At 43.1% G+C, this 12,354-nt stretch overlaps 1 protein-coding gene across 1 annotated transcript in view; it reads right to left on the bottom strand.

The window, feature by feature from the left end:
• Positions 1-12,354, bottom strand: part of NIBAN2 (niban apoptosis regulator 2) — a 139,590-nt gene that overhangs the window by 9,721 nt on the left and 117,515 nt on the right. The window contains exons 8-11 of the mRNA XM_073600274.1: positions 11,736-11,840; positions 4,745-4,907; positions 3,816-4,003; positions 719-874 (exon numbers count right to left, since the gene is read on the bottom strand). Of these exons, the coding sequence (XP_073456375.1) occupies positions 719-874; positions 3,816-4,003; positions 4,745-4,907; positions 11,736-11,840 (612 nt within the window). The remainder of the gene's footprint in view (positions 1-718; positions 875-3,815; positions 4,004-4,744; positions 4,908-11,735; positions 11,841-12,354) is intronic.

The raw sequence follows: 12,354 nt of genomic DNA, 5'->3' as shown, positions 1-12,354 counted from the left end.
ACTTCCTCTTTTTTCCCCTGCAAAGTAAAAGCATAATGGGCTAGTATGCTTTGCATATCTGCCCTTTATGTTGCACTTACCTGCAAACAAAGCCTGCTATATCCCCACATCCAAATTCACCCCTCGTCCTTCCGGAGCCGTGGACTCCAGCTCAGTGACTGGCCGGAGTCTCGTGATATAACTCCCACGCGGGAGCCGCCAGTCATGGCACGGGCCCTTTAGAAACGTGCCCTTTCTTCAGTGTGCATGTGCCGATGACGTTGGCGCAAGTGTAAGTGATAAATATCTCCTAAACCGTGTAGGTTTAGGGGATATTTCCAGTACCTACAGGTAAGCCTTATTATAATGGTAATGATTAAGCACAAGATGTATGTGTGAAACACGTCTACGTGACCACAGTTTGGTGTCTTTTGTGTTATCTTTGTAAAGCAAAATAAAAGGCAATCAAAAGTTCTGGATGTGCAGCCATTTCTTTCTTCTTTCTAAGCCTTATTATAGGCTTACCTGTAGGTTAAAGTGATAATAAATGGTTTACAACCACTTTAAGGAGAGCTAAAAATCTGTTCTCAGCTTGTTAAGCACAAAAGAGCCACTAGGAGGAGCTATTGTCCCATTATACTTCTGAACCAACAACAAGCAATTTGAAGAGTTGCGGCTTGGGGTTCCCATTATGTAGCTGAACGGTTAATAAAAAAAACTGTTTTTTTCCATTCCTCACCTCCCTCATGAGGATCTGTGCCCTCTGCTTGAATACAGACGGACTTCCCACGTCAAATCTCTGCTGTAGTCCTTCCAGATTCAGATGATCCATCTTCTCATAGCACTGCTGCATTTTTACTGGGTGATAGGCCAGCTGTGAGATCTTCTCCATGTGCTGGAGGATAAAGAATTGTATTTCTAGAATGTTATACTGGGTCATATATTAGGCCTTATTCATTTTTTTTAAAAATGTAACCCTTAACCTTTTTGCTGCGAGAACCGTTTTTAGCGATTTTTGCACACATTGAAAAAATTATTTTTGGCCTGAAGCTTACTCAAAACTCCCAAAACATGATATATTTTTTGAAAGCAGACACCCTAGAGAATAAAATAATGGTAGTTCCATTTTTTTATGTCACACATGCTTACCGCAAAGGTCTAGGGAATGCAAAATTTCAGTAAGGAACACACTAAAGTGAATTTTAGGGCAAACAAACGCAATAAACCACCAAATGGTAAACTATAAAAAGACTAGGTTGCACAGAGTAAATAGATACCCAACATGTTCAACCTTAAATTTGTGTGCCCCCGTGAAATAGCGACAAACTTCAGTACCCTATATTTTCTATAGGCGACGCTTCAAAAGCCCCCTATAGGTATCAGTTTCGTGTTACGGAGGAGGTCTTGTGCTAGAATTCTTGCTCTTACTCCGGAGTGCGCGATGATATGTAAAGTATATCACAATCAACATTTTCACATGTAGGCGACCCTGATGCATGCGCCTATGTTCATATATGTGGGGGCGGGGGTTATGTGGTTGGGTGTAATTTTTTTTTTTTCTTAACTTTTTTTTTTTTTTTTTTTTCATAGGGTCCCCTATGTGATTTTTTTTTTAGGGGACAGGTTCTCTTTAATGAGACATGTCTAAAAGACCCTGAATTTCTCCGTTGTGCTCCACTGAATTTAATGCAATGCAGATCACATTGCAAAACATCTTTTCCTGGCTAAGCTAGCCAGGGACACTGATAGCTTGACCCAGAAGTGACGTTCGAGACATCGCTTTCCAGGTCACAGAAAGGGAGGAGAGCGGATGCATGTCCGCTCTTCTCCTTCCCCTCTACCCGCCGGCACCTGCCATGTAGCTCCTGGGCCCGCAGATGGGCAACAGGAGCCTGGAAAGCATGATGGGGCGCGGGGTGCGTGGTGCGTGTGTAAGCAATCAGTAGTCTGCCTGTCAGCTTTATACTCAATCCCAGTGGCTGCAGCTACCGGATTGTGTGCGATACCTCCCTACTGTCAGGTCCGTACGACCTATGGACCTGACAGCAAAAGGGTTAAAGAGAATTTCCCTGGAATTCATAGTGTCAGATGTTCTTTAGAATTATGTGGTGCCTGTGACAAATTCACATACCTATCAGAAACAGTGACATGAATTTATCACATGGAAGCATGGTGGCACTGAGGCTGAACTATCCATACTGCATACTGGACACTCCATCCTCAATGCAGCCTTTGAGCTACACACCATCCAAGGCGGCTGCACAGTGTCATTGTTTGCCACAACATTACCAGCTGTGCAGCTGACCACATCCTAGCAACCCACTGGTTGCTAGGATGTGGTCAGCTGCACAGTTGGTAGTGTCTTGGCTCCATTCAGCTGCCAACCAGGATATTCCTGGCATTGCCATATTTGGATAATGACATCAACTAGCATCCCTGACCCCTTTGTTTACATTCAGCTGCCAGCAGCGTAATCTTCCTGCTGACAGGGCCGGGGATGCATCAGTGGTTGCTAGGATACTGGCATCCCAACAACTCATGAGCCTTGACAGGAAACTATCACGTTCATGACAGCTTCCCAGCGCATGCATGGCCCACACTGAACACTGGTGTCCCCTTCTGTACGCTAACTCAGAACGGGTCTTAATTTCCGCTAGGTTCCTAATTTGCTAACTGGTGGTAATTACAGGGTGCAATAGGGAACAACCTGAATCTGTTGCATGTGTCAAAACTCTTACTAAAACTGCAGCAAGACTTTCACGAATTAGGTACAGGGCCTTTTAAAGGACCATACTGCAAGTAAAGTGTTGCAAAGTTTTACTAAATTGCTCCCTGCCTGGCACTAAAAACAAACAACTAAATATACAATTTGGGCACCTAGGAGGTGCTTGTAGGACCCCAATTTAAAAAAAGTTGGGACGCTGTGTGAAATCCAAATAGAATGTAATTATTTGCAAATCTCATAAACCTATATTTTATTCACAATAGTAAATAGAAAACATATCAAATGTTTAAACTAAAAAAAAAAAAAAAAAAAAAATTTTAATTTTCTCAAAGTGATTGTAAAGTCTTGTCTTTTTTTCCCTATAAAAATAACAAACATGTTATACTTACCTGCCCTGTGCAGTGGTTCTGCACAGAGCAGCCTCGATCCTCCTCTTCTCAGGTCCCTCCCTCCTGATGAGTGCCCCCACAGCAAGCAGCTTGCTATGGGGGGGCACCCGACCCGAGTCACAGCTCCCTGTGTCCATTCAGACACAGAGCCCTGCCCCCTCTCTCCTGATTGGCTAGCTGACTGACAGCAGCAGGGGCCAATGGCGCCGTTGCTGTGTCTCAGCTAACAAGGAGGGAGAATCCCAGATGGCTGAGACACTCGCTGGACAGAGAGGGACCGCAGGTAAGTATTAGAGGGGGCTAAAGGGGGCTGCTGCACACAGAAGGCTTTTTATCTTAATGCATAGAGTGTATTAAGATTTAAAAAAAAAAAAAAAAAAAAAAACTTCTGCCTTTACAACCACTTTAAGATGGAAGCGATCCTCCGGTGGCTCAGCAGCCACACGATCGCTTCCAAACATACCCGGTAACGACTGCCCTGCCAGCCCATCTCCTTCCCCAGCTGCACTGCATTAGATTCACTTTAAATTCACTTCTATGTGAGACACCAGGGATTAAAAAGAAACTGTCAACAAAAATCATCATCACAGACTTTTTGTCCCCTATGCGATGAAAACAAAAGAAAAATGTGCAATTGTTTTTAGACTCTCACACCAACTTACAAAATGGCGACCTCTAATGTATGCAAAACATGAGCATCAATTTATTCTTTTCACACTGACCTCTCCCAGCTTGTCCTTTCCTCCCTCATTCACTATGTTCTTGTTCATGTCGGTGGCCTCCGTGAAGATCAGTTCCCGAACCTCGGAGAAGCCTTGACTGGTTGGAACCATCAGGGCTTCCAGGATAGATGGGATGTGAGTCTGGACGTGGTTCCTCACACACAACTCTGCTTTTGGCAGCATGGCGGCTGAGAAATGAAGCATATCACAATGTGAATATCAGCTCCAAAAAAAAAAAAAAAACATATTCAATCAGTATGGTACCAATCTCAACCAATCAGAATGATTATTTTATTGATCCCAATCGCTGGTCACTCAAGATAAACGCTCTCTGCACAGCCTTACTGAATGAGCTTGAAAAGAGGACATGGAAACATAACTATTTTAAGGTGCACCCATCATGTCACATACCAGGTAGAAATAAGGCCCCCTCCCTAACAAATATTTAATAATATATAATCAAAATATTAAGATACTTTGATAGATATAATTTTTACTGAATATTAAACCAAAATGTTCAGCACTTGCTGACTGGGGTGGTAGAAGGGTCACCAAATCTCTGTGTTTTCATGCTCAAAATAATACCAGTTGATGCTAAAAAATGCTGGTCAGCTACTGCATACAATTAAAGGCAATTCCCTGCGCTGCTCTTCTCTGACATCTTCTATCCACATTACTGGCCCCCAATATTGTACCGACTATGCTAATAGTTCACCGGTCCTTGATTTAGGCATACCATATGTTAAATCAATAACACTACTGACTCAACTGCCACTGCCAAGAGTCACTGAGGTCATCGGGGGGCCATCAATATTTCGCTATGGTGGTCCCTGCCCTACTCTCCCACACACTCCCATAGGATCTGCCCATAGAGAGCTCAACAGAAGGGTATCAAGGAGAAAACAATACAAGGCCTGGTTTGTCATTACCTCGGATCTTGTTGGACACGTGCTCCTTGCAAGCAATGATCTGGTCCATGTCTGTTCGGATCTGACTTTCCATCTCTGCTCTCTTGTCACTGCAGCTCTTTTCAAGGCCCTCAAAGAAGATGCGGGTCTGCTCATGCACCATCCGGTACACGGTGTCTGAAATCTGGAGGAAAGAGGGAGCAAAGCTTAGGAGGATGAATAACTGAATGGACAAGCTGATGAAAAATTGAGTGCCATTCACTAAATTTTACAGAGATAATTACAGTTTATCTGCAGAAATGTATCTGTTATTATCAGAGGATCAGACAAGAGTCTTCCTCATCATTTAAACTACTTAAAAAAAAAACAATCACCCATTATGTACAGTATGTATGTATAGTAGGAGGATTCATAGTACATTGTAGAAGGCCTCCATAGAGCTACAGTTTTTCTGATTAAAATTACCAATCTCCTACCCTTTTTTTTGGATACACCCAATAGAGCTACTCCCATATACTGGTGGGAAGTTAAGACCTCTGTTAGCAATAAAAACCCTTTCTGCTTTCCTGTTGGCTAGATTTACTCTTTTTTTTACTGGTGACTACTCCTCACTGGGGCAGAAAATGATGAGAAATGCAAATTGTTGAGTTGTCAACAGAACAGGAATAGAGGTGAAATCTGCATATGGGATTTTTTCAATTTGGAGAGATTACCTCTCACTTCTTGTTGTGTTTAGACCTCCCCAAAGGCACACACACACAGATGGCATAAAAAATGACAGGAGTTTTAACCACTTCAATACAGGGTACTTATACCCCCTTCCTGCCCAGGCCAGCTTTCAGCGCTGTCGCATTTTAAATGGCAATTGCACGGTCATGCAACACTGTACCCAAACCAAATTTGTATAATTTTTTTCAGTGGTATTTGATCACAACGGAGTTTTTTATTTTTTGATAAACACATAAAAAATAGACAAACTTAAAAAAAAAAAAAAGTTTTTTTAGTTTCTGTTGTAAAATTTTGTAAAGTAGTAAGTTTTCTCCTTCACTGAAAGGCACTAATGAGGCACTGATATGCAGCACTGATGGGCACTGATAGGCATTACTGATGGGCACCGGTTGGCAATCCCTGGTGGGTCTCCATTGATAATCAATGCGCTAATTATCAGCGCAGACCTCCCCTGCCAGGAGAGCAGCCGATCGGCTCTCCTCTATCCGCGCCTTGTCAGCGCAAATAGAGGAAAAGCTGATAAATGGCGCTTCCTGGTTATGATGTGACCAGCTGTGATTGGACACAGCTGATCACATGGTAAAGAGCCTACGTCATAGGCTCTTTACCTATATCGGAGATGATGCGGTGTGTCAGACTGACACACCACCGATCGCCACGCTCTGCGGGCGCACGCGAGCGGCTTATCCTGCTGGTTGTCATAGGACGTCCAGTCAGAATAATGAAACCACTTTCCAGCCGTCATTCTGCTTAATGGTGGGCGGGCAGTGATTAACCTTCCCTACTCTGTCCAAAATTAAAATTAAATTGGCCATACATATACCATGAAAGATATGTTTGTTTGGGAATAACAAAAAAATATTTCTACTCACCTAGGTGGATGAACCCCTGCTTCCAAGGCCAAGAACCAAGTGATTGAAGACGAAGAATCGAGCGATAAGCAACTGCCGATCACTCAATTCTTGGTCTTCACTGAGCAGAGAGCCGGTGACTGTCAAGCAGGTGGAAGGGAAGAAAATCGCTCGATTCCCTCAACCCACTGTTATCAGTGTTGATGGAGGAGTCCCTTCCGGAGTGCTATTGTGTTCTGCTGGCGGAAGTCTTCCTGGCCGGTAGAACACAATGAATACTGCTAACAGCTATAGCCACCGGCAGTAATCACATGCAAAAAATCTTACAGACTGCTTGTACTGAAGTAAACGGATGGATTGACTTCTGTAAAACCAGCCTGCCTATAAATGGTTCGAATCTCAGCCATTCCCTGCTGAACCGGCCTAGATTTGGTCCATCTATGGCCGGCTTCAGTCACCGGCTCTCTTCTCTCCCCTTCCAGCGATCACTGGAGCGCTGATATGTGGAGGGGGTGGAAGCAGCTGGCTCAGGCTCTTGGAGGCTTGCCGAGAGGCTGAGCCAAATGCTGCTCCAGGCATCTGGGTGGATCCTGGCCTTAAAGTTGGAATCTTTCCAGAGTCTGGACCAGCTCAGTGACGTCAGGTGAAAGCAGGCTAAACCCTGAAAACAATCACAGGAGTGCAGAACAAAGTGCACTCCTGTGATCCCCAATAGGGCCAAAAGAGCTTTGGCCATACTTCCCCCTTAATAATATAAAGAATGTCCCAGCATATATTATCCAAAATATACGTGTCAAGTAAGCAGTGTGTGCAGCCACGAGCACCAGATAAGAAGCTAGGTCACCAGAGACTACACTAAGAAAGCCATACACAATAAAAAGTATTTTCTAAATATTATTGATTATTGTATCATTATTAATGTTAAAGTTCAGACTTAGTTGATCCTTTCTATTGAGCTGACCCTTAGCACAGTCCATACAGGACTTGAGTTTTCTTCTACATACCAATTTGATTCATTGTAGGGCCAAGCAGTTCTTTGCTGTTATCTCACCCTGCCCTGTGCAGAGATATGATAAGAGCTGCTTTGTGTAGAACACACAGATATAACAGAAAAGGGAGCAGTCACCGGAAATCGAATAAAAGCCTAAAGTGCCTGCTAACTGGCTCTTTTACAGGACTTGATGGATACACTGTCAGAGAATAAAGCGGACCATAGATGGCTCACATTTTGGCCAATGAAAAAAAAAATAGACAAGTGACAGTGCAAGTAGTACATGACTAATGACTACAAGAGACATTTATAAAAAGGAGGACAAGCAATCTACCACAAGATAGTGACACAATCCTCACAGTTGTATCACAAAAGGGCAGTTTAAAAAAAAAAATGAAACAGGAAGGCTTGTGGCGGATGGCATTTGGGGCAACTAGTGGAAGATGCACCTGAAAATTTTGTGTGGAGTGAGGTATGCTCGATGAATAATGTTGGTTTAAATTTGAAGCTCCCTTACGCACAAGCAGTCTTCCTCCAACAAAGCCAATTCAGATAGGATTTCTGTACACAGGACTTAGCCCTTGTACCCACCAACCACCTATTTAGATCTCCTGTCATACCTTGCTGCCTAGGATGTTAAAGTGGTTGTAAACCTCATTCATGAAATTTGACCTAGGCACATCTGTAGTGTTTACTTATCCCTCTCCAAAGTACTAAGTGCAGTGTCTTTCTGCTGCTCCATCTCTCTGTTATCAGAGTCACTTCTGACAAGTTCTCTGACACACAAGATAACATCAGCTGGAAATCTGTGTCAGGAGGGAACTTAGAAATAGATAAGCAGAGAGCTTGTTTATTCACAATACAGCTCTGCATGTTCCTTCATTCCTCTGCCTATGTGGAGGGGGGGGGGGGTTGTGCCTTTCCTCCAATCAGCTCTCACAGTGTAAGCCCAGACTCTCCACCCACTGCCGAAAGAGGAAGAAAGAATTCTAACAAGGTCTGCACTTTCCAAAGAGTGTAGAAAGGGAAAGACAGCAGATATAAAAGTAAAACTTATGTAAGAGGATTTGTTTCATATCTGCCTATCGTCTGAAGCTATTCACTTCACTGGATATATGTGAGTTTACAACCATATTTTAATACAATGTTAACATATTTTAAGAAACTGGAATGCTAACAGGAAATGGAGCCTGGATTGCATGATGAGATTGTAGAAATTGGAATTAGTAATTTCTGGAGAGATTACATTGAGAACATAATTGGGGATATGAGTTCAGGCCACCATTGGACACAATATGGCCCAGGAACCAGACACCCTTAACCCATAAAGTATCTTCCTCAATTCAGACAAGGGCTCCACTCCCCCAAAGAGGTGTGTGGTGGTTATGCTGACCGTGCTGGTGGCTCTTGGTCCAGGTTCCAGCCTGCTTAAAAATACAATTGGGAAGCAAGGCTTCGACATATTTTCCATAAAGTAGTTCATATAGAAACTCTTGGACCCTGAGAGGAACAAAAACCCAGGAGCTGTGCCTTATGCACGATATCCTTTCAGAACCAATGGACAACCTGTGAGAGGGAGCTGCAATGTAATACTTTCATAGACAGGGCAGGGCCAAACCCCTAAAGCAATAGTGTTAACCAATACACAATGTGGAAGTCGAGCATGCTTATGATTCCAAAGAAATTTCAACAGTACAGCATGACACTTCTTAAAAATGGAGAGGGTAGGTAGACTGGGGTACTGCCGAATATTACAAGTATTTATATACATTTTATATACTGACATTTTTATGCAGTTCTTTACATACTGCACATTCACATCAGTTCCTGCCCTCAAGGAATTATCTCATCTGCACACTTTAGGGACATTTTAGACAGCAATTAACCTACCAGCATGTCTTATCCAGAAAAAACCCCACACAAGAACAGAGGGAACACATTCAAAGTCTGTGCAGATATTTCCTGTGTTGGAATTCAAAACCATGGAACCCATAAGACTAGAAGCTAGAAGACATAAGTGCTAACCCACTAGGTCATCGTGCTGCTTACATAGGATTAAGGGCTGAGGCAGGCCATACAGGGTACAAAATTTGCATAATTCCCCCATCAACATAGACAGTGCTGATAGGGGAATCCCCCCTAACGAGCAATTGTCTGCTCCCGGCAGGAGGGCGGGGAAGCCGTCCCAGTCGGAAAAGGACAGTGATTATCGCTACAGCTGCTAGTGATAATTGAGAGAGAAAATTCGGCAGGCTGGTTGTACCCAAGTTGATTGAGCGATCAACTTGGTACATTCAGCCTGACCATTAACAGTTCGAATCTCAGCCTGTTCCTGCTGAACCAGCCGAGATTCCGTGTATGGCCGGCCTTATTCGACCATACATAGACTGAAAGAATTGCTTAGGCAGACCACTCCACTACAAACACTTGTGGGGCACAGTGGCCCCTTGGCTGCCAATTCTGCACTGGACTCTCCGCCTCACCACCTCCTGGAAATCAAAGATTTCCAGGAAAGTGAAACTGATCACCTCAGCTTTATATACCGTAAGATTGGCCTAAAAACAGAATTACCCAGTTCATCTGACTGCTTCAAACGTAGTTTCTACCAAATCAGTCCAAAGTGATCAAACCAGCAAAGAAAACCAATCTATAAATTCTGGATTTTATCAAACAACTGAATGTACACATGTGTGGTCAGCATTTAATGCCAACTGTCATGTTACAGTGTAACTATTAATATGAAATTAGGAATCTGGTTACTAAAAGGTAACAAAGACTTCTAAGAGGTCCTGATTGTGTACAAAAGAGGTCTTGGACATAACTGTTGCACAGTCATGAATTGTTCTTATCTACATATGGAAAGCTTATTAATGTTTATGAGAGCCAGTTTTCAATAAAACAATGTACATGTAGTACTTTATCCTATCTTCCTAGGTGTCCTGAAACACTAGCTGCAATGTTACATAGTAGGTGAGGTCGAAAAAAGACACAAGTCCAACCTATGTATGTGATTATATGTCAGTATTACATTGTATATCCCTTTATGTTGTGGTCGTTCAGGTGCTTATCTAATAGTTTATTTAAACTATCGACGCCCCCCCGCTGAGACCACCGCCTGTGGACAGGGCATACCTCCCACCCCTGCCCATTTTGGCACATGACCGCAGGACACCACAGCTAGCAAGGAGATGGCGTTTTTTCTTGGGTCTGGTTCCCAGCACTTCTCTGAGGCAAGGATCGGCAAGAGATACGCAGAAGTGGGTGATATGCATCATTCTTACCTACCTCTGCATTTCTCTTGCCGGTGTTTTAAGGAGGGGGTACCCTGTCCAACATCACAGTTAGAGTTACAGGGCACCTAGGACTACATGTACTTTGTCCCATCAGGGAATGTAAAAAAATAAAATATAGTGATAATTCTCGGCAGCATATTCTATATTAAACTCTATCTAAGTTAACTGGCTGCATTCAGTCTATTGTCCGCTATCATCAGCCACAAGGGACCACGATAATTCGCCTGCTGTTTCCTTCCATTGACTTTCACACAGGAAGTCTGCTCCATGTTGAGACACAGAACAATGAGGGTGTCAAATATCCACATGTCTAACAGGTTCCTACAAAGTTTAAGTAAATGTTTAATATGTCCAATAGCTATTACTCCTACTCCATGGAAATAACGGACCTTTTCAATCTATAGATCTGACTAAGCCATATTTATGCATTGTGGTCCCCAAGGGATCCCCACACCCACACTCACTAGCAGCCAGTGTAATGTTACAAAAATGTAAATGAAAGCGCCACACCATTGCTAAAGCCCTATTCAAACTCGTGAATCGGGCTGTTTGCAATTGCTTGCGGGAGACTCAGAGGGGGTCCTTGCAAATAAGTGCGGACAGGCTCCCGCAGCTATTGGTGGCTGTTCGCATGTAATCGCTCATGCAGCAATTACCTGCGAACAGCCGTGAATACCTGCAAGTGTTTGTCAGGCTTCCCTTGCTTTTAATGGGGCTACATCAGGGCTTGAGAATGAAAACAAAATGAACAAACTAGAAGTGAACAGAATTTCTTCCAGTGTGATTACAAGCACAGGTCATGTCAGCAACTGGCTTACCACACTGGCAGAAATACCATTAAAGTTTCCATTCACTTCTAGTCCATTTACAATCACAAGCCCCAATGAATGTTTTGGACCCCCAATATGCATTCGCTCCTCTTTCTAATGTCCCCATTATTAGAATAAAGTTGTATCTGGACCCTCTAGATTTTCAACTTACATTTATGTTACATTACACTACAAGTCATGGAGATCCTCTCTGGTGTAGAAGCCACCTGCCCAAGAACCAGATCACCTATATCAACATAAGTTCTTTAGGATATAATGGCAATACCAATAAGATAAACTTACTGGGCCAGCGCTATTTTTCCATTCTCCTTAACTTACCATCAGCCAGGTCCTTTGCCGCTCCTGAGGTTTTCCTCGGAGTCTGGGACCGATGGTGTTCTTCAGATCAGGGAGGATTTCATCCATCACCAGGTTGCTGAGGACCTGTTCAATATATTATACAACAGTTTAGTGCATGTCCGGTCTTAACACAGTATTTTGGACAGAGTGTGAGAAGAGTAAGAACCTTTGCAAGGTTTCATTGCTGTGCACCCATTTGGAATGGTTTCCCTTCACCTAAGGGTGATGAAAATGTGTGTGTGGGGGGTATCTCTTCAAGGGTGATACAGTGAGATATACTTTTTTTTTTTAAATAGCGTTGGTAGGTGACAACCTTTGTCAGATTATTACTAGGAAAGTTGGGGTGTGGAGTGCTGAATCCCTTGATATCAATAAGCATCCCAGTTGAGTAGAACATCTAATATGGAAGATATTACTTGCCAGCTCTCTAACAGGGGCCATGGTTAAGCTCTTATGAATAAATGATCAAAAGTAAAAGGTCCTTTCACATGGGGTTTCTGATCAGGTCCACCTATGTTTTTTTTTTTTTCAGGAGGACATGATTGGAAACTCCGTGAAAGTCTACAGGCAGGCAGATGTAAAGAAATGTGTGTCTGTT

Source organism: Aquarana catesbeiana, linkage group LG09 (genome assembly GCF_042186555.1).
Source record: "Aquarana catesbeiana isolate 2022-GZ linkage group LG09, ASM4218655v1, whole genome shotgun sequence".
NCBI lineage: Eukaryota > Metazoa > Chordata > Amphibia > Anura > Ranidae > Aquarana > Aquarana catesbeiana.
This window is presented reverse-complemented; position numbering and strand designations above follow the sequence as displayed.